We start from the raw sequence: 23,584 nt of genomic DNA, 5'->3' as shown, positions 1-23,584 counted from the left end.
ATGTTAAAGCAAGGTGGTTTAAAGTGTATGTGTGTGTGTGTGTGTGTGTTGTTCTGCAGGGTGGAAACATCTTTGCCGCTCTCATCCAGGACCAAAGTGAAGATGATAAAAGCAGCGATTTGGAGGAAGACAACAAACTATTGAAAAAGGTACAACTCACTGTAGTGGTGTCATGAAAGGTTGCTACTGTAGCTTAAATAATGACATTTAGTACAAGTAAGATTAATCATTCAATGGAAAATTTTGGTACTACTTATTTTGATATTTGATGAACCATCTACTATCTATATTATAATAGCCAATTAACCTCTGTGTGTGTGCGTATGTATGCCTTTGATCACAGACAAACTGGGGAGAGCTGACATTTGCCACTGATATATTTTGGGTCAAGGACAAAATGCTGCGAAAATGGAAAGTTGATGGGACTAATATTTTTGAGTAATTAGGGATATTTGCTAACAGGAGTGAACAATAGACGTTGTGCTGCATTGTACCATGGGAGTTTGGGGTTTTAAATGTTGTAATTGTGATTCATGTTAGTTTAACAGTGTTAGTGTTATTGATTTATTGTGTTTTTGTAGTTTAGTTAAGTGTAGAAGCCTAATATTTTTGGAGAAACTACGGATATTAGCGATAACACTGAGCAATGGTCTCACACGCCATTCCAGCAGAGGGCCGTAAATCATCTATATATTAAAAGCATGTGTGATTTTATTTAGTAAGTTCAGTGTAAGCACATAATATACAACCCCAATTCCAATGCCATTGGGACGTTGTGTAAAATGTAAATAAAAGCAAAATACAATGATTTGCAAATCCTCTTCAAACTATATTCAATTGAATACACCACAAAGACAAAATATTTAATGTTCAAACTGATAAACTTTGTTGTTTTTGTGCAAATATTTGCTCATTTTGAAATGGATGCCTGCAACATGTTTCAAAACAGCTGGGACAGTGGTATGTTTACCACTGTGTTACATCACCTTTCCTTGTAACAACACTCTAAGTGTTTGGGAACTGGGGACACTAATTTTGAAGCTTTGTAGGTGGAATTCTTTCCCATTCTTGCTCGATGTACGACTTCAGTTGTTCACCAGTCCGGGGTCTCCGTTGTCGTCTTTTGCGCTTCATAATGCTTCACACATTTTCAGTGGGTGACAGGTCTGGACTGCAGGCAGGCCAGTCTAGTACCCGCACTCTTTAACTACGAAGCCACGCTGTAGTCCCTCACTAGGTTGCTGTACTCCTCCTCTCTGTTATCCTCTCTCTGTAGCCCTTCAGAGGACTCTGGTTCATCCAAAGGACATGTCTAACTTTAAAAGAAAAAACTTCATCTACTACTAAACCCTTACACATCAAACACTATCACAAGTTCTGCAGCATGCATATACACTTAACTAGAAGCATATACAGTCAATCTACAAAGCATGAAATCCCCCCAACTCTCAGTCCACCCAGCTGCAAATGAGTACCGACCTCATCTGGGGAAGTAACCAGCGTCTGATTGGCATCCCATCCAGGGAGAGTCGTAGACTCTCATCCACTTGACTCTGTAGAATCCGAAGATAAACACTGGCACCAACGGGTCTATATAGGACTTCATCTAGTCCACAGTACAATATTTAACTGGTACAACATTGAAATAAACGCTTACTTTTTCACTCATCTTCAACTGCTTATCTGGAACCGGGTCACAGGGCAACAGCTCCAGCAAGGGACCCCAAACTTCCCTTTCCCGGGCCACATTAACCATCTCTAGCTGGGGATCCCGAGGCATTACTAGGCCAGTGTGGAGGTATAATCTCTCCACCTAGCCCTGGGTCTTCCTGGGGTCTCCTCCCACCTGGACGTGCCTGAAACACCTCCCAAGACCTCACTCCCTACCTGGAGTAGGCAATCAGTTGGTTTCCTGCTGAGAACCATGGCCTCAGATTTAGAGTTGCTGATCTTCATTCTGTGCTTTGGGGGAATTTTGCATTCTTTTAATTTTTTGGTGTCTGTGTTCATGTCTGGTGTGTCTTTCATTCAGGAGGCTGAGAAGTGCAAGAAAAATGCTAAAGCTAAGTTCAGCAAAGTACAGGTGGGTGCACCCCCTTATTTCTGTTGTCACATTTGTCCTTGATATTTTATCCAGTTTCCTCACATTCTCTCATTTGTCCACACAGTAAACATGAACATGCTGGTGCATTAATTTTTCTGCTTGTCTTATCCGTCTCTGTTTGACATCTTGACTTGAACCTGTTGAACCTGAAATCCCTTCATATTGGTAACCAGAGTTTGATTGTGTTAATCCGCATGGACAAAACTTCCAGGCTACGTGTGACGAAGAAGCTAGAATGGAGAACGATGAGGAGAAATGTTCAAAACCGGCCAAGAAAGTAGAAGCCAAACAGACAAAGGTAGGCACAGCTTTAATCATTTCTACAAACAAAAACATGTAATGAATCATGCTCATTTCCCTAAAATTCAGCTTGGCTTGTTTGGAATTTTTGATAATTTATGGTGGGAGGTGTCTACCCCCCGCTCCTGGAATCACCTGTACCTTACAGTTTTCAGTTCTCATTACTCCTGCCTTGTTAGTTAAGTCTGTTGTTTTCATTTACCCTGATGGACTACCCTGCAGTGGGGAATAAGTTTCATTACACTAGAAGTCTTTCAGAAAGCGCTGTAACTAGGTTTAAGGATATGATTCCTTCTTTATGTTCTGTAATGTCATATACCAACACAGAGCAGAGTAGCTACCTAAACTCTGTAAGGGAGTTAGAGTATCTCGTCAATAGTTTTACATTCTCATTGAAGACAACTTTGGATGCTGTAGCTCCTCTGAAAAAGAGAGCTTTAAATCAGAAGTGTCTGACTCCGTGGTATAACTCACAAACTCGTAGCTTAAAGCAGATAACCCGTAAGTTGGAGAGGAAATGGCGTCTCACTAATTTAGAAGATCTTCACTTAGCCTGGAAAAAGAGTTTGTTGCTCTATAAAAAAGCCCTCCGTAAAGCTAGGACATCTTTTTACTCATCACTAATTGAAGAAAATAAGAACAACCCCAGGTTTCTTTTCAGCACTGTAGCCAGGCTGACAAAGAGTCAGAGCTCTATTGAGCTGAGTATTCCATTAACTTTAACTAGTAATGACTTCATGACTTTCTTTGCTAACAAAATTTTGACTATTAGAGAAAAAATTACTCATAACCATCCCAAAGATGTATCGTTATCTTTGGCTGCTTTCAGTGATGCCGGTATTTGGTTAGACTCTTTCTCTCCGATTGTTCTGTCTGAGTTATTTTCATTAGTTACTTCATCCAAACCATCAACATGTTTATTAGACCCCATTCCTGCCAGGCTGCTCAAGGAAGTCCTACCATTATTTAATGCTTCAATCTTAAATATGATCAATCTATCTTTGTTAGTTGGCTATGTACCACAGGCTTTTAAGGTGGCAGTAATTAAACCATTACTTAAAAAGCCATCACTTGACCCAGCTATCTTAGCTAATTATAGGCCAATCTCCAACCTTCCTTTTCTCTCAAAGATTCTTGAGAGGGTAGTTGTAAAACAGCTAACTGATCACCTGCAGAGGAATGGTCTATTTGAAGAGTTTCAGTCAGGTTTTAGAATTCATTATAGTACAGAAACAGCATTAGTGAAGGTTACAAATGATCTTCTTATGGCTTCGGACAGTGGACTTATCTCTGTGCTTGTTCTGTTGGACCTCAGTGCTGCTTTTGATACTGTTGACCATAAAATTTTATTACAGAGATTAGAGCATGTCATAGGTATTAAAGGCACTGCGCTGCGGTGGTTTGAATCATATTTGTCTAATAGATTACAGTTTGTTCATGTAAATGGGGAATCTTCTTCACAGACTAAAGTTGATTATGGAGTTCCACAAGGTTCTGTGCTAGGACCAATTTTATTCACTTTATACATGCTTCCCTTAGGCAGTATTATTAGACGGTATTGCTTAAATTTTCATTGTTACGCAGATGATACCCAGCTTTATCTATCCATGAAGCCAGAGGACACACACCAATTAGCTAAACTGCAGGATTGTCTTACAGACATAAAGACATGGATGACCTCTAATTTCCTGCTTTTAAACTCAGATAAAACTGAAGTTATTGTACTTGGCCCCACAAATCTTAGAAGCATGGTGTCTAACCAGATCTCTACTCTGGATGGCATTTCCCTGACCTCTAGTAATACTGTGAGAAATCTTGGAGTCATTTTTGATCAGGATATGTCATTCAAAGCGCATATTAAACAAATATGTAGGTCTGCCTTTTTGCATTTACGCAATATCTCTAAAATCAGAAAGGTCTTGCCTCAGAGTGATGCTGAAAAACTAATTCATGCATTTATTTCCTCTAGGCTGGACTATTGTAATTCATTATTATCAAGTTGTCCTAAAAGTTCCCTAAAAAGCCTTCAGTTAATTCAAAATGCTGCAGCTAGAGTACTGACGGGGACTAGCAGGAGAGAGCATATCTCACCCGTGTTGGCCTCTCTTCATTGGCTTCCTGTTAATTCTAGAATAGAATTTAAAATTCTTCTTCTTACTTATAAGGTTTTGAATAATCAGGTCCCATCTTATCTTAGGGACCTCGTAGTACCATATTACCCCATTAGAGCACTTCGCTCTCAGACTGCAGGCTTACTTGTAGTTCCTAGGGTTTGTAAGAGTAGAATGGGAGGCAGAGCCTTCAGCTTTCAGGCTCCTCTCCTGTGGAACCAGCTCCCAATTCAGATCAGGGAGACAGATACCCTCTCTACTTTTAAGATTAGGCTTAAAACTTTCCTTTTCGCTAAGGCTTATAGTTAGGGCTGGATCAGGTGACCCTGGACCATCCCTTGGTTATGCTGCTTTAGACGTAGACTGTGGGGGGGTTCCCATGATGCACTGTTTCTTTCTCTTTTTGCTCTGTATGCATCACTCTGCATTTAATCATTAGTGATCGATCTCTGCCCCCCTCCACAGCATGTCTTTTTCCTGGTTCTTTCCCTCAGCCCCAACCAGTCTCAGCAGAAGACTGCCCCTCCCTGAGCCTGGTTCTGCTGGAGGTTTCTTCCTGTTAAAAGGGAGTTTTTCCTTCCCACTGTAGCCAAGTGCTTGCTCACAGGGGGTCGTTTTGACCGTTGGGGTTTTCATAATTATTGTATGGCCTTGCCTTACAATATAAAGCGCCTTGGGGCAACTGTTTGTTGTGATTTGGCGCTATATAAAAAAAAAAGTTGATTGAGTTGATTGATTGTCTGCCATCACTTGATTGGCTGAATACAGCTGAGTTTACCTGCTGTCCTCCAAGTCAGTTAACCCGGAAATCTACGGATCCATGGAAAATGATCATGCCTGTATAGTCCAGAAAATACCGTGTAGTTTTCTTTCTCTGCTCTCCTCCAAGCCAGTTAAGAAAAGTATCCCTTTATATAGCACCCCTTGGTATTTGATCCATGATCAAAATGTAATTGCCGTGTGCACTGCAAAAATTATTAAAATATGAGAGAGGAAGGAGTAAAAGTGACAAATCACAGCCTTTGCGCTGTCCGTCATTTAACAGGTGAACGGCAGGCTTTGGAGAGGGTTCACAGCCCCGCAAATCTAAAGCGGTTGCCTTTGGTTGGCGACACCCAGGGATATGTGTGAAACTTGACACCATATTACAGTACAGGCAACAAGCAGCATTTTGTTAATAATCACTGGCCTTGAATAAAGGCCTGCCTCATTTAGGCACCTGGTCTGAGCACGGTTTAAAAAAAATAAATGCCCAGGCTTTTAATCAAGGAAATACGGTACCCACTTTCTTTGAATCACTGAGTGTCGGTGCTGAACTTCATTTTGTACCTCTGTTATGACTGGGCAAATCCAGACTGCTCTGCCCGGTACATGCGAGGGGTTTTTAATGTAAATACATTGCGATGGGACAGGACGTTTTGTCCCATGTAGGGCTGCCACAAACAACTATTTTAATAGTCAACTACAACCCCTGGCAAAAATTATGGAATCACCGGCCTTGGAGGATGTTGATTCAGTTAATTTTGTAGAAAAAAAGCAGATCACAGACATGACACAAAACTAAAGTCATTTCAAATGGCACCTTTCTGGCTTTAAGAAACACTATAAGAAATCAGGAAAAAAAATTGTGGCTGTCAGTAACGGTTGTTTTTTTTAGACCAAGCAGAGGGAAAAAAATATGGAATTACTGAATTCTGAGGAAAAAATTATGGAATCATGAAAAACAAAAGGACGCTCCAACACATCACTAGTATTTTGTTGCACCACCTCTGGCTTTTATAACAGCTTGCAGTCTCTGAGGCATGGACTTAATGAGAGACAAACAGTGCTCTTCATCAATGCAGGTGTTAGTTTTGGGGATGAAAATTTACAGGGTGATTCCATAATTTATTCCTCAGAATTGAGTGATTCCATATTTTTTTCCCTCTGCTTGGTCTAAAAAAGTAACAGTTACTGACTGCCACAAGTTTTTTTTCCTGATTTCTTATAGTGTTTCTTAATGCCAGAAAGTTGCCATTTGAAATTACTTTAGTTTTGTGTCATGTCTGTGATCTGCTTTTTTTCTACAAAATTAAACAACTGAATGAACATTCTTCGAGGCCGGTGATTCCATAATTTTTGCCAGGGGTTGTAGTCAACAATTATTTTTGCAATTAGACTAGTCGGATCATACGTAATTTCCTAAATTAAGAAGAGAAACGTCAGGATGAAAACAGGAGCATTTCTAAATCAGTGGCTACTTCTTACACTTCATTTACATCAATCATTCAGAAATACAAACAGTGTGGTAGTTTATAGTAAATCTGTGTCAGGTAGGCAGTTCTCAAAAACTAAATGTCCATGCTGGAAGGAGACAAGTGAGGGAAGCCACCAAGACACAACTCTGGAAGAATGTTTGGTTTCTGTGAGTGGAGAAACTGGGAATAGTGCAACATTTTTATTTTCATCTTCATTTTACATGTAGTCCCAAGTTTTTCTGATTTGTGGTTGTTTCTGTTGCATTTCTGAAATTACAGAACTACTATAAAGAAAAGTGTGAACATTTTATTGCGTTTTAAAACTTTGTGGAGCAGATGCAAACACCAAACTCTTATAAAGAAGGAAAAAACATACCTGGACATGTGCAGGAAAACTTTGATATAAACTGAACCGAACAATGCAGGCTGATTTGGCTCCCCCTGTTTTTTGTATAAATAAATCAGAATAAAATAAGAGGTAGCTCACTTTGAAATGAATAAAACATATAGCTGTAGCTTATAATAACTTTGAAAAATAAAAATCAGCAGCTTGTATTTTTATTCTGAATCCAGTTCATTTTAGTGTGATGAAGTCATTTCTTTCTCCTCAGTCACGTTTTGTGCTTGAACACTGCATTAAGCTTAAGATTGAATAAATAATAAAATAACAGCTGTTAAAGTTCAGAGTTATCACCTGCTTTTTGTGATCTGTGCCTCTGAACATCAGCTTCTCCACATCAGGGTTTTATTTTTAACCCATGTATGTGTAATTTTTGCTCAGTTCATTTATATATTCTCATTTTTAAGGATATTTGACCGTTTATTTCATCTCATGATCTCATAAATTCAGTAAATGACGCGCACATGGTGTGAACAGGGTGGTGCCATCAGAACCATGCGGGTAGAGAAAGTGGAAAGAGAAGTAAAGGGAGCTCCATGGTTTGGTTTTGTTGTCTGTTTTTTTTTTTTTTTATGTTCTCTCGGGTTAAAATCCTCTCTGCTCCGCGCTCGCTGTCTCAAGTGCACTGATGGTTCCCTCGCTCGCAGTCTGCAGCCAGTTGACTCCACACACACACACAACACACAGCTCCGTCGGTAAACTGCGCATTTTAAACGGCTTTGAACAAGACGACCACTGTTTTAATAGGCTGTCTTTCCCAAAATTTGAACATCCAAATGACGGCAGGACGGCTCGCTGCCTAAAACTATGAATTGAGAGAAAAACAAAGACTTAAATAAAATAAACGACTCCTCGACTAATAAATTAGTTGTCGACGGTTCCAGTAGTCGATGTAGTCGTGACTAGTCGACTAGCCGTGGCAGCCCTAGTGCCATGTGAGCAAAAATCTTATACAAAGTCCTTTATACAACCCCTGGCAAAAATTATGGAATCACCGGCCTCGGAGGATGTTCATTCAGTTGTTTAATTTTGTAGAAAAAAAGCAGATCACAGACATGACACAAAACTAAAGTCGTTTCAAATGGCAACTTTCTGGCTTTAAGAAACACTATAAGAAATCAAGAAAAAAAAATTGTGGCAGTCAGTAACGGTTACTTTTTTAGACCAAGCAGAGGGGAAAAAAATATGGACTCACTCAATTCTGAGGAATAAATTATGGAATCACCCTGTAAATTTTCATTCCCAAAACTAACACCTACATCAAATCAGATCTGCTCGTTAGTCTGCATCTAAAAAGGAGTGATCACACCTTGGAGAGCTGTTGCACCAAGTGGACTGACATGAATCATGGCTCCATCACAAGAGATGTCAATTGAAACAAAGGAGAGGATTATCAAACTCTTAAAAGATGGTAAATCATCACGCAATGTTGCAAAAGATGTTGGTTGTTCACAGTCAGCTGTGTCTAAACTCTGGACCAAATACAAACAACATGGGAAGGTTGTTAAATGCAAACATACTGGTAGACCAAGGAAGACATCAAAGCGTCAAGACAGAAAACTTAAAGCAATATGTCTCAAAAATGCACAACAAAACAAATGAGGAACGAATGGGAGGAAACTGGAGTCAACGTCTGTGACCGAACTGTAAGAAACCGCCTAAAGGAAATGGGATTTACATACAGAAAAGCTAAACGAAAGCCATCATTAACACCTAAACAGAAAAAAACAAGGTTACAATGGGCTAAGGAAAAGCAATCGTGGACTGTGGATGACTGGATGAAAGTCATATTCAGTGATGAGTCTCGAATCTGCATTGGGCAAGGTGATGATGCTGGAACTTTTGTTTGGTGCTGTTCCAATGAGATTTATAAAGATGACTGCCTGAAGAGAACATGTAAATTTCCACAGTCATTGATGATATGGGGCTGCATGTCAGGTAAAGGCACTGGGGAGATGGCTGTCATTACATCATCAATAAATGCACAAGTTTACGTTGATATTTTGGACACTTTTCTTATCCCGTCAATTGAAATGATGTTTGGGCATGATATCATTTTTCAAGATGATAATGCATCTTGCCATAGAGCAAAAACTGTGAAAACATTCCTTGCAAAAAGACACATAGGGTCAATGTCATGGCCTGCAAATAGTCTGGATCTTAATCCAATTGAAAATCTTTGTTGGAAGTTGAAGAAAATGGTCCAGGACAAGGCTCCAAGCTGCAAAGCTGATCTGGCAACAGCAATCAGAGAAAGTTGGAGCCAGATTGATGAAGAGTACTGTTTGTCACTCATTAAGTCCATGCCTCAGAAACTGCAAGCTGTTATAAAAGCCAGAGGTGGTGCAACAAAATACTAGTGATGTGTTGGAGCGTTCTTTTGTTTTTCATGATTCCATAATTTTTTCCTCAGAATTGAGTGATTCCATATTTTTTTTTCCCTCTGCTTGGTCTAAAAAAGTAACCGTTACTGACTGCCACAATTTTTTTTTTCCTGATTTCTTACAGTGTTTCTTAAAGCCAGAAAGTTGCCATTTGAAATTACTTTAGTTTTGTGTCATGTCTGTGATCTGCTTTTTTTCTACAAAATTAAACAACTGAATGAACATCCTCCGAGGCCGGTAATTCCATAATTTTTGCCAGGGGGGTGTATATGGTGTTTATATAATGGCTGAGTGGATCCTTGTCATTTGATTGGTGCTTTGTATGTCACGTGACATGGATTATTCATTCCATTTACCGTCCAAATTGGTTCCATACATTTTGTACCATTGCACACTGCGAACCCCACCTACTCACATACTAGTGGGGGCGGCGTTTAGTTAAACATGGCAGGGTTTGTTTTGCTGACGGACGACAATGTGAACGAGCTAATTGACGGTGTTAATTCTTCTAACACACACACACAAAACAAATCCACTACGATATAAGCCGTCTGGAGATAGGAAAGCTGGACAAATTTTTGATGTGATTTTTCGCTGAAGTGAGGAAGTACACAGTCTCTTTTTTGTTTGTTTTATGATGTACACAAAATCAGAGCACAGCATCCCGGACTACATCGTCAGAATTATTTTTGGACTCCTGTTTAAAGTTCGTGTTGGACTGTTAACCACCAATGAGGAGCAACAAAATGTAAGTCCCTTTTCTGTTTATAAATTATTATAATATCAAATGACAAGGATCTATTTTAGCCGTCATATAAAACAAATAATAAATGTTTTTGCATCGTCTTGTTGAATGGATCATTCCAGCTTTCACATCATGAAATATTCATACCATTGAACTCATAAACATTCATTATTTGTGTATTATTACATGGTAAGTCATACAAAAGCACTGGGACTTTTGCTTTTGTCCAGTGAATGAGAGCATCCGGTCTATACGTTCACAGTTTAGGCGAGTTTTACTGTTGATGTCTCGCAGAGAGCAGTTTTACAAACAAATTTAAACTTTTCTTTCAAAGTCTGCTCTGAGTGTCTCTGTGAGTGCCGTCTCTGTGGTTAAACTCAAAGCACAGCTGGAGATCTGTGACGCATTAACAACAAACGCTAACCTTTTTGTTTTGTTTGCCCCCCCCAAATATCCCTAAAATCTCTTTCTGAGGATGACATAATGTAAATGAGCTCATGAAACCTTATGTCTCACTCAGTTCGCGCTTTCCACATAAATATACAAATTCTTGATTGTTCCTGCTGAGAGACTGCAAACCAGGGGCACATCCAGATGGAGAGAGGGTGTTGTGGTGGGGACGTGCCACAACACCCCTTGATTAAAGGTCCATCTTTAAAGACATTTTTGATATTGCTCCTACTTAATAATAATAATAATTTTATCACCTAAAATGTTTAAATCAGTATTTCTCTGCTCCTGTTTTACTATAGTTCTGGACTAAGTTTAATTGATGAGCCAATTAAACTAAACTAACTAAACTGCACAACTAAAGTGAGCAGCACGGTGGCTTAGTGGTTAGCACTGTTACCTCACAGCGAGAAGGTTGTGGGTTCAATTCCTGTGACCTTTCTGTGTGGAGTTTGCATGTTCTCCCCGTGTGTGCGTGGGTTTCGTCTGGGTGCTCTGGTTTCCTCCCACATCCAAAGACATGCGGGTTAGGTGGATTAGAGTCTTTAAATTGTCTGTAGGTGTGTGTGTCTGTGTGTTTGTTTGTCTGTTTGTGGCCCTGCGACAGACTGGCGTCCTGTCCTGGGTGTACCCCGCCTCGCGCTCTATGACTGCTGGGATAGGCTCCAGCCCCCCGCGACCCTTGATTGGACTAAGCGGTAGAAGATGAATGAATGAATGCACAACTAAAGTGAGATGTGAAGCAATATCTTTTTTTTATGTAATGCCTAAGCTCAGGCATTACTGGGTCTGTTTGGTGTTGTGTTTACTTATTTAACCTTTATTTAACCAGGTTATGCCATGGCGGCCATCATGAAAATCTCATGTGTAGCCATTTGTCAACTATTTATGCAGCAGTTGAGCTGACATTTGTTACATGGGGAGCAATCAGCAAGCCCAAAAACATATCCAATGGGTTTTACGAAAATTTCCAGTTTGACCCAGATGTGACCCCAGACTGTCATCACACCTACTTTTCCAGTTATCACTTTGAACATGGTCTTCTCAGACACCACTGAACCAATTAAGCTGAAACTTGGCGTGCATGTTCCTTCCCATGATTTTGTTCAAGGCGTTCCGATGCAATTTCAGATATGGCCACTGTGGTAGCCATCTTGAAAGTCTCATATATATCCGTCTGTCAGCCATTTATGCAGTAATTGTGCTGAAATCTGCTACATGGGTAGCTATCATCAAGCCAAAGATATTTCAGATGGGTTTTGCAGGATTTTCAGTTTTGACCTTCATATGACCCCTGGACATGACCACATCCACTTTTCTAGTTGTCACTTTAAACATAATCTTCTCCAAAACCTTGGAAATTTGGTGTGGTTGTCCCCATGAGGACACCAAAGTTTATTTGAGGCATTCTGATCTTATTTCAAATATGGCTGCCATGGTGGACACATTGAAAATGCCACCTAGAGCCGTCTGTCAGTAGTTTTTAAAGCTATTGAGCTGAAATTTTGTACATGGTTAATGGGTTGCTCCAAAATATATCTGATGGATTTCTAGGATTTTTAAAATTTTGACCTTGATACAATCTTTGGAGTTTGGCCATGCCCACTTTTTGAGCTGTAACTGTGATGTCTTGTATCACCCCGGTCAACTATGGTGCCTGTACCACTATTTTTGTCTGTGCCATGAACACAGCCAGATCTGGTGTGCTTGTGTCTACTCTTCTCCATTGCCAGATTGTGGATGCCTCAGTCTCTACATTATCAGTGTTTCTTCTCATTTTTGTATCAGTTACTGTGGTCAGGTAAGGTGCCACGGCACACTGATTGCGGCCAAATCTTGTCAGCATGTCATGTGATTCCTGTAATTAATGTCGATTTCCTTTTCTTCAGTTATAATTTGGTTTCTTCAGATCTTTTCAGTGATGGTTTAATTGGTCTCTGGCTGGATGTGGTTCGTGAGGTCACCCAGTCCTCTGACCTGCTCCACATTGATGTATAGAGGAAGTTGTGTTGAGGTGGGAGAGGGGGAGGAGGGCACTGCTGCTGTGATGTCTGGGAGGAGGTGTGCTGAGGGAAGGAGAGATGTCTGCAGTGAGGGAGAGGGGCATGGGCTGGTTGAACCAGTTGAAGAAGTTAAGTTCATTTGCCCTCTCCATTGTCCCCTCTGCATCTTTGTTATGGCTTGTGATGGTTTTCACATCTTCCCAGACCTCCCTCATGTTATTTTCTTTCTGCTTCTGCACCACATTCCTACTGTAGCTGTGTTTTTCCTTCCCTCAAGCATTGTTTCACCTCCTGCTGTGCTACTTTTATCGCCTCCATGTCTGTGCTTCTGACGGCGGCCTTCTTCCTGTTGAGGACAGCTTTGACTTCCCGCATTACCCATGGTTTGCTGTTGGGGTAACAGTGGACAGTCTTGGTTGGGCAGACCATGTCTTCACATAAGATAATCCGTCAGACAGTGTATCAACCCCTCTATGTCCTCATGTTTTCTGTCCTATTGTGCAGTTCAGAAACTAATCAGTGAAGACCTGGCACCTGTCTTTGGTGCCCGGTTTGTTCAGAGAATCTGAGTATTGCTGGAATGACTGTGTGCCAAATGAGTGGTGGCTTGGGGAGACTCTCATGAGGAGATTGACTTCCATAATGAGTTAATGTCAGCGAAGATATTTTGGCCATGCAGCACATTTCTTCTGGGCATGATCCAACAGACATGTTCCTCAATGTTGTGGACTCCACTGGCTGAAGAAAGCTCAGGACCCACCCAGCTCTGTTACAGCAGCAGGTATGAGCTGCTTTTGAGAGGTGGAGATGGACCAGTTGTTTACCTTGGTGGTTGCTATCCCAGATCCAGGGTGGTTCTGTATTGTGGATCTAGTGATGCATGACATCAGCTCTTGCTCTCTGACCCCTCATATGCCATTTTACACTATGTAGGTTCTGTATTTCTAGGTCTATTATCTGCTGCTTCTGTATGATTGTACAAATGTTTTTTAAACATGCATTCACTCTCCCTGGATTATCTGTGATTTATTATCAACTATCTTGAACTATCTTGTGTTGAACAGAGTAATTTTTCCTTCCATTTTGTAAGCGAATATGTAAATGTGTTATAGGCCATGTGGATGTCAACAAATTTCAATGCTGGCTTCTGAATAGTCTTTAAATGCTACTTTGCTTTGGCAGAAAGAGAACACAGCTGAGCGCTCGCACAGTGATGATGAAGCGGATGAGGATTGTAGTGATGGAGGAGACATGATCATGGTATGTTACTACCGTACCAAAACTTAAAAAAATAGTTTAGCCATAATTTTTATTTTATTTATTTATTTATTATCCAGAGTGCTGAAGATGTCTTGGCACAACAAGCCGAGCAACCGGAAGGTGACCCTTATGCCAACCTCAGCAAAAAGGAAAAGAAGAAGAAAAAGAAACAGGTGATTGGTACTTTTATTTTACATTTTCATGCATTAAATTTTGCTGTACATTGAAGCAACTGATTAGTGTGCTTGCTTCTGGACCAGAAGGTCCCTGGTTTGAGTCCCTGTGCCCATACACATCTGGAAGGGTATTGTTGCATAAAAATTGCCAGACAGTGCACTTGGTCACCAGATAAGATGTCTGGGTATTTTTGCTGCTCTCAATTGTTCAAAAGACACTGTCACAGTCCGTTGAATGTGTGAGACAAGATGAATTACATTGCCCACTCTCTGCAGGGATGGCGATGCAGTCATAGTTAGAGAGTTGATGGCAATGCCAATGAAGGTTGTTTGTTGACTGGGAACAAGAGAACTCTTCACAGAATTCACTGTGAGTCCTAACTGAGAGACATGGTTCATTAGAAGAGCTGTATTGTTGTATGCCTGCAATTGAGTCGGAGCACAGACAAGCCAGTCATCTAAGTAGGGTAGGATTCTTAATCCAAGAGCTTGCAGTGGGGCTAGTGCTGCAGCCATACATCTGGTAAATGTAGCCTGGATGTACAGTGAAAAGTTGTAGCACGTCTGAGAGGCTGAGGCTTGGAAGACTGGTGTAGATCAACAAATTGTTGCAGAGATTTACTAGCCTCAACAGCACGCTCCAAAGTTTGTTGGGCCGCAGGTCTAAATACTTGGCCTGGAAGAACCGGCAGGATTCAGACAGAGGGGACTGCGCAAGCCACACCTGACGTCTAGTGATGGTAAGGGTCGACATCAGTCTGCCAAGCTCTCTAGACATATAAGCAAAACTTTGGAGTTAGGTATCACTAAGACTTTGAGTAGCATCATCAACCTCTGCCTCCCTCAAAGACTTTGAGAGGGCAAGGGCTAAATGGGACAGTGAGTTACCTAGGCGACCAATGCGAGCAACTACATCATAACACTTGGTGAGGAGGTCATCAGTGACCTTACACTGTGGTCGTGGGCAGCGGGCATCTGGCTGAGCAGCATCAGCTGGAGCCACAACCAGGTTTGCAATAATGCTGTTGACAGAGGCCATACCTTTTCAGACCATACTGAGCCGAATCACACATAGAGCTAAGGGCTCTGCAGTCCCGCTATAGATGGGTCGATGATTTGGGGTCTGCCCAACATCGGTGGAGCTCTTTGATGTATGGTTGCAAAGCTGGAACATTGAACTCAAGTTTCTGAGTGACTTTAAAAAAGGCACTTGAAGCAGTGGTTTCCGCAGGGGGATTGTTGATCCCGAGCCTGGATAAATCCAACTGAACAGCTTGCTTGACAAAGGATAGTCCTGGTCCGGTTTACGGCAGGGACTCTGCCTCAGAAGCGTGAAAGCCCACAAATGAATGGCTTGGAGAGAGACTCCTCTCATCCTGGTCCTCCACACAGTTTGTATTACTTGTCATGTACAAGGAATCAGTCGCTGCAATAGATACGGCATCTTCTTCCTGCTGAGAAACTACATTGGTCTGATCAGCCTCATTAGGAACAACAGGAACTGTTACAGCATTCCTAGGCTGTAGATTCAGAAGTAAGGACTTAATCTGAGCAAACTCAGAAGTCAGTGTTTCAGCCTTTTCAGGCAAAGCATGTTCCTGAGTAACCTTCTTAGCAGAAGAGGCCTCTGCATGTGGGCGTTTACTGCACTTTGGCCTCCAGCCCCAGGAAGGAACCAAAGTCCCACTTGGCATCCCACTTTCCAATGCCACGAGTCTAGCAGACCTCTCTGCTAGTGGTATACTGGCACAATTAAGGAAGGCATAGTCAGTCAGGGCTTCCCTCAGGTGTCCGATCCCAAGACACGAGGGGCAAAACATATGTCCATCTCCTGGGCTCAAAGGAACCAAACAAGTACTACAGCCATGCAACAAAGTCCCTGACATCATTATGAACTGCATGCAGATGGCTAACACAAGCCCTGATGGTTACAGATGGCAATACCAAGCGTGAATCACACACAGTGGAAGTAATATCACAGCCACAGCCGTAACACAAGGCACGGAGCGTGGATCACTCACAGCCACAGTCGTAACACAAGGCACGGAGCGTGGATCACTCACAGCCACAGTCGTAACACAAGGCACGGAGCGTGGATCACTCACAGCCACAGTCGTAACACAAGGCACGGAGCGTGGATCACTCACAGCCACAGTCGTAACACAAGGCACGGAGCGTGGATCGCTCGTAGCCAGCCGTAACACAAGGCACGGAGCGTGAATCGCTCGTAGCCAGCCGTAACACAAGGCACGGAGCGTGAATCGCTCGTAGCCAGCCGTAACACAAGGCACGGAGCGTGAATCGCTCACAGCCGAAACAATACATAACAGTTTAACCAGAGACAGGTAGTAGCAATCGCTCCTAATAACGGGAATCACCTACATCAATGACAACAGCAGCTGCTAGCGGAGCTGTTGAACTTAGTAAAATGGCGGCAGCGCAGATGAAAGTACTTCAAGGAGTTGAAAACACTCACGGCAAGCCCAACACAATACACTATACTGATTCTGATACACACACCACCACGTAGTTAACAGGGTTAGCGACACAGCTAAACGAGTAGCCAGACTTCATCAAAACAACACTGCTAAAGGCTTAGCGGCTAGCAGCTAGTGAACTCATGACAGGCGGGTCTGAAGAATACAAAACGTTGAAGCCATGTCTCACAGCCTCTGGAGGACGTGTGCAGTCTATGTAGCTCCAACCGAAAGTGGTTTGCGAGGCTACAAGTGAGAGTGGCAATCGTAGACAAATGCGTTCTCAACCTCTTCAGAATACGAGAATGTAGAAGAGAAACGAGCACTGGGTACATCTGGTATATAAAGACAACCAGTGACGTCACCCAGGTCACATCCAGTGGCGTGACTTTGTTGGTATATATTCTCGACTTCTCTGTGCTGCGCACATGTAGTTATCCAGGTGCTAAGCACCGCCCTCTGGTGGTCAGTAGGAATGAAGTAGAATGCTTATTTTGTAGTAATTTCTGTCAGAGCTTGGCAGTTGACAACATCTCTAATCGTTTCTGGAATCATAGAGGACTGTTTCATCTGGACCCTTTTTATCCTCTCTCTGTCTCATGCGCTGAGGTGGAGAATGTATTTGGAACAGCTTAAAAGGTAAGTATTTATGTTTTTATTGTAATAGCCTGGTTAAACGGTTGCATGTTCATTCCTTCTTTATAAGCAGCTGTAAAAATATGTTTATGATAGATTTAACATCTTGTTATAATGGATCAGATGAGCTCCACTGTGTGTGCGCACTGACGCAATGTGTGGCACTCAAGACGAGCATTTAAGCAGAATGCCAGCTCGCAAAAGAGTGATTTTGCAGACATTAATGGACCAACACAAAGTTAAAAGTTGGATCACCGGTGTCAAAATGAAGGCGGCCATTTATGCAGAACGCAAGCGTGCAAAAGAGCGATTCTGGAGACAATAACTTATTTGCATCTGAAGTGTAACTGTCGCTGACACAGACAGCTCCACTGATCTGTCTCTGGGAGCTGCCCGTGGTGCTGAACAAGATTCTTTTTGACAACGACAACAGAGGATGTATCTGCAGCAAAACGTGCGTGTCTACAGCAACATTTTGATGTTTGACATTTAATTTTATTATTTGCTTGAAATGAGCTTTATTGCGAGCTGTATTTTATCTCTGAAGTCAAGCAGTCACCAAATATATGAGGAAAAGGTCAAAGCAGTAGTCAGTCCATCACAATCACTCGTAATGGACAAACACAAAATTAAAAGTTGGCTCACCGGTGAGCCGTGGAAGAAATAAAGCCAGCAAGAAGAAGCGCATTTAATGACTCTGGAACACAGGTGAACTGCAGCCGGGTGCACAGATGCGCCCACCCACCGGCTGGACTGTACAGGAGCATCCTTTTTTGGACTTAAAAATGTGACATCTTGAATGGACGCTGTGAATTGAAAACCCACACTTTAAAGGGACCACGTGTGGGAGGGCTGGAGGTTTGGACCAAACCCATGCCTAAAAACGTGCATCAATGTCCAACGTTGCGCTACATGGATCATATGTTGCGTGGATCATATGCGGTGACACGAGCCATTCGAGGCTGGACGGAGCTCCAATGACACGTAAGTTGTGGCGCATGCGAGGCACTTAGAGACACATAGAGGCTTCTTCATAGCCGATACGTGATAGATTTATATGTGGATCATTATTCAAATAATCACTGACAAATCCTAATCAGCTTTTGGCAGAGCAGGGAGTGATGGAAAATCTGCAAATTAGGGAATCCTCGACGACTATTGTTGGAAACCTCTACCATAACCTGACCATAACCTCCCCTAATGTTGCATTGTAAAATAAAAACCATAAAACTCCTAAAGGCATTAAAAGACCCTACTGTAAAATCTATACAAGCCAGTTTGTTTTTCATTTTTATTGTTTTTCATGTCTCATAAATCACAATTTGATTTCTTTTAAGCAGTACTCAATCACTGGAACAGTACTACAGTCTTAGAAATGCATAACAAAATTCATACAGCAATACACTGGACAGGCTAGCTGGGCACCAACCTCATCTTTTATTGTCACCACCCTTTCTTTGCCAGAAGATGCAATGGAGTCATATGTATATATATATATATATATATATATATGACAGTTGGGGATGCAGAGTCTGCAGCCAGTGTCCAACAATATGACTGAAGAGCAAAGGTTAAGCAGGTAGAAGTGGGCCACAGAGGCATCAGAGCCTACAGTAAAACACTCCTATTCAGGTACCTCATTTCATACAAAGCCTCTTGTATGAAATGAGGTACCATTCCAAAACCTTTGAGTGTAGTAGCTAGTAAGTATGAATGAAGAGGAAAGAACCACTATGGGACACCTTCTGGATGGGTCACAGGCCTGTTGGCTAAACACAGAGGAACACAGTTGACAACCCTAAAGGTGACATTGTTGATTTGTTAGTCTTGGAACAAGGAGCATTAGATGGCAAGAATGGAAGATGGATCCTTTATTGTCCAGTGTGCCTCTGATGTACATGTTTTGAAATTTGAACATGCGACTGTTTTTAATGGCCGTTCCAGATGGAGTATGAGCGTCAGGTCGCCAGTGTTCGTGCTCAGAATGCTTTGGAAGGAGACTTCTCCATTTCCCAGGCTGAAATGTCCTCGCGACAGGCAATGTTGGAGAATGCTTCTGATATCAAGGTAAATATCTTCCAGCACAAAGTGTTCAAGTAACGTGAACTCTAATTGGCCCTTTTCAGAAAAAAAATTGTAACTATATAACTTTGCAAGAACAAAATAGCCTGCCCTATAAAACTAAACCAGTGTATGTTGTTTTTTTTTTTGTTTGTTTTTGTTTTTTTCTTCCTCAGCTGGAGAGGTTTAGCATATCTGCTCATGGAAAGGAACTGTTTGTCAATGCTGACCTTCTGATTGTGGCAGGAAGAAGATATGGTTTGGTTGGACCAAATGGGTAAATTTCTCTCTTGGTTGTGACACATACACACTTCTACTTGAACTTACCGTAACATATTTTCCAGAGTATGTCACACTTATCGAAAAATTGCCTCTTGAAGAGGAAAAATAAATACAAGTTACAAATGCAAGATAAGATGTACAAGTCGTACCTTTTTGTTACATGTGGAACTCACTTTTTAAAACAGTGGTTCCTTGGGAGTGAGTTTAACATGCAGGAACTCAGTGTAGCACATGTGCACCACACAGCACGGGCTGTTCCTTAACATAAAGACTCCAGAAATGAAAATTCCAGAAACAAGCAAAATGGATAATTAAATGTGCATTGAACAACAGATTGGATGTTATTTGGTGCAGTTTTTATCCCCCGCTTGGCGAAGGCCCAAAGGGGGATTTTGTTTTGATGATTTCCATCTGTCCATCCCAAAAAGTCTATAAAGGCTATATATGTTTTGTATTAGGCAGCACGGTGGCTTAGTGGATAGCACTGTTGCCTCACAGCGAGAAGGTCATGGGTTCAATTCCCGCCTGTGGCCTTTCTGTGTGGAGTTTGCGTGTTCTCCCTGTGTTTGCTCCGGTTTCCTCCCACATCCAAAGACGTGGGTTAGATGGATTGGAATCTTTAAACTGTCCGTAGGTGTCCGAGTGGGTGTGAATGTGTTTGTTTGTCTGTTTGTGGCCCTGCGACAAACTGGCGTCCTGTCCTGGGTGTACCCCGCCTCGCGCTCTGTGGCTGCTGGGATAGGCTCCAGCCCCCCCGCGACCCTTGATTGGACTAAGCGGTTGAAGATGAGTGTGTGAGTGTGTTTTGTATTAGGGATGCACCGATCCCGATACCATTATATGGTATCGACCCGATCCCGTATTCATTTACTTGTAGTTATAATCATAAAACTTCTCCGATACTACGACACTCAATACCGCTTTTCAGCAGCGTGATGTCAACCTTTCATATATATGTATATGTATATGTATATATATATGTATTATATGTGTATGTATATGTATATATATGTGTGTGTACAGTGAGGCAAATAAGTATTTGAACACCCTGCGGTTTTGCAAGTTCTCCCACTTAGAAATCATGGAGGGGTCTGAAATTTTCATCTTAGGTGCATGTCCACTGTGAGAGACATAATCTAAAAAAAAAAAATCTGGAAATCACAATGTATGATTTTTTTTTTTAAATAATTTTTGTATGTTACTGCTGCAAATAAGTATTTGAACACCTGCTAGTCAGCAAGAATTCTGGCTCATGCAGACCTGTTCATTTTTCTTTAAGAAGCCCTCTTATTCTGCACTCTTTACCTATATTAATTACACCAGTTTGAACTTGTTAGCTGTATAAAAGACACCTGTTCACACACTCAATCAATCACACTCCAACCTGTCCACCATAGCCAAGACCAAAGAGCTGTCTAAGGACACCAGGGACAAAACTGTAGACCTGCACAAGGCTGGGATGGACTACAGGACAACAGGCAAGCAGCTTGGTAGAAGAGAACAACTGTTATGATTATGTATTAGAAAGTGGAAGAAACACAAGATGACTGTCAGTCTCCCTCGGTCTGGGATTTCATGCAAGATCTCACTTTGTGGGGTAAGGATGAGTCTGAGAAAGCTCAGAAGTACACAGGAGGACCTGGTCAATGACCTGAAGAGAGCTGGGACCACAGTCACAAAGATTACATTAGTAACACATGATGCTGTCATGGTTTAAAATCTTGCAGGGCAGCAAGGTCCCCCTGCTGAAGCCAGCACATGTCCAGGCCTGTTTGAAGTTCACCAGTGACCATCTAGATAATCCAGAGGAGGCATGGGAGAAGGTCATGTGGTCAGATGAGACCAAAATAGAGCTTTTTGGAATCAACTCCACTTACCATGTTTAGAGGATGAGAACAACCCCAAGAAAACCATGGGGCAAGCATGGGGGTGGAAACATCATACTCTGGGGGGTGCTCTTCTGCAAAGGGGACAGGACAACTGCACCATATTGAAGGGAGGATGGATGGGGTCACGTATTGCGAGATTTTGGCAAACAACCTCCTTCTCTCAGTAAGAGCATTGAAGATGGGTCATGGCTGGGTCTTCCAGCATGACAATGACCCCAAACACACAGCCAGGGCAACTAAGGAGGGGCTCCGTAAGAAGCATTTCAAGGTCCTGGAGTGGCCTGGCCAGTCTCCAGACCTGAATGCAATAGAAAATCTTTGGAGGGAGCTGAAACTCCAACCCTGAAAGATTTGGAGAAGATCTGTATGGAAGAGTGGACCACAATCCCTGCTGCAGTGTCTGAAAACTTGGTCAAGAACTACAGGAAACGTTTGACCTCTGTAATTGTAAAGAAAGCCAAATATTAATATTGATTTTTATAGGTGATCAAATACTTATTTGCAGCAGTAACATACAAATAAATTATTAAAAAAATCATACATTGTGATTTACGGATTTTTTTTTTTTTTTTTTTTTTGATTGTCTCTCACAGTGGACATGCACCTAAGATGAAAATTTCAGACCCCTCCATGATTTCTAAGTGGGAGAACTTGCAAAATCGCAGGGTGTATATATGTATATGTGTGTGTAAGCAAGGTTTATGTATTATTGTAAGTTTTGAATGATAAGTTAAAGCACAAAATGTCCAATTTACTGGTTATTGTCAAATAGAGCTGGAGTGACCAAACAAGGCAAACCTTATATTAATAATTTATTACCAATTTTACAACGTAAAAAAAGAGAAATCTTAAAATACAATTCTTAAAAGAGAAAAAAATATTAAAAAAACAACTTCCAGCAGAGCCAACCAATCCGGACCTAACCAAACATCCACCAATCCGCGGACGTTTTCCCACTGTCCGCTTAGGGGCGTGTCCTTCTCTCCTCCGACGTGGCACGACGCACTCTCTCAGCCGAGGGAAGGCTCCTCCCCGGCTGTGGCACGTAACGCCCCTCGTCGCTCGTCTCTCCTCCTGGCGTCTCTCTCCGTCACCTCGCCTTCCGTGCACCTACACACACACACACCCAGGCCAGCGAGCACACAACTCCGTCCCCGCGGGAAACTCCAACTTTCTGCTTAAAAAGCACCACCTCACAAACACATGAGAGCGTACTCACAGACACGGCAGGGTTCTCCCCTGCCGCTGCGGATAATCCACGTTTATGGCATTTCTCCGGCGCGAGCGTTCAGCTGGAACCAGTAACATCAACGTCAACACGACTCCCGTTATCCAGTCGCTCTCCTCACCAGCTGCTCTTCATGCCTTCCGCCACCAAATCCTTTCCTCTCCGTGAAGTGAAGTAGAATGAAGTCCTCCCCTCACACTACAAAACCAAAGCAGATCACAGACATGACAAAAAACTAAAGTCATTTCAAATGGCAACTTTCTGGATTTAAGAAACACTATAAGAAATCAAGAAAAAAGATTGTGGCAGTCAGTAACGGTTACTTTTTTAGACCAATTCTCAATTGATTCAATTCCTCAATTCTGAGGAAAAAATTATGGAATCACCCTGTAAATTTTCATCCCCAAAACTAACACCTGCATCAAATCAAATCTGCTCGTTAGTCTGCATCTAAAAAGGAGTGATCACACCTTGGAGAGCTGTTGCACCAAGTGGACTGACATGAATCATGGCTCCAACACGAGAGATGTCAATTGAAACAAAGGAGAGGATTATCAAACTCTTAAAAGAGGGTAAATCATCATGCAATGTTGCAAAAGATGTTGGTTGTTCACAGTCAGCTGTGTCTAAACTCTGGACCAAATACAAACAACATGAGAAGGTTGTTAAAGGCAAACATACTGGTAGACCAAGGAAGACATCAAAGCGTCAAGACAGAAAACTTAAAGCAATATGTCTCAAAAATCGAAAAATGCACAACAAAAAAAATGAGGAACGAATGGGAGGAAACTGGAGTCAACGTCTGTGACCGAACTGTAAGAAACCGCCTAAAGGAAATGGG

At 41.9% G+C, this 23,584-nt stretch overlaps 1 protein-coding gene across 1 annotated transcript in view; it reads left to right on the top strand.

Annotated features, from left to right (window-relative positions):
* The window catches only part of abcf1 (ATP-binding cassette, sub-family F (GCN20), member 1), a 100,398-nt gene that overhangs the window by 17,577 nt on the left and 59,237 nt on the right, over nucleotides 1-23,584 (top strand). Inside the window, exons 6-12 of the mRNA XM_034160527.1 lie at nucleotides 60-149; nucleotides 2,033-2,083; nucleotides 2,316-2,402; nucleotides 13,917-13,994; nucleotides 14,072-14,167; nucleotides 19,228-19,350; nucleotides 19,521-19,621. Coding sequence (XP_034016418.1) covers nucleotides 60-149; nucleotides 2,033-2,083; nucleotides 2,316-2,402; nucleotides 13,917-13,994; nucleotides 14,072-14,167; nucleotides 19,228-19,350; nucleotides 19,521-19,621 — 626 coding nt within the window. The remainder of the gene's footprint in view (nucleotides 1-59; nucleotides 150-2,032; nucleotides 2,084-2,315; nucleotides 2,403-13,916; nucleotides 13,995-14,071; nucleotides 14,168-19,227; nucleotides 19,351-19,520; nucleotides 19,622-23,584) is intronic.

This window comes from Thalassophryne amazonica, chromosome 20, assembly GCF_902500255.1.
Source record: "Thalassophryne amazonica chromosome 20, fThaAma1.1, whole genome shotgun sequence".
In the NCBI taxonomy this organism is placed as follows: Eukaryota; Metazoa; Chordata; class Actinopteri; order Batrachoidiformes; family Batrachoididae; genus Thalassophryne; species Thalassophryne amazonica.
The sequence above is the reverse complement of the archived record's forward strand: the minus strand, read 5'-3'. Positions and strand labels throughout refer to the sequence as shown.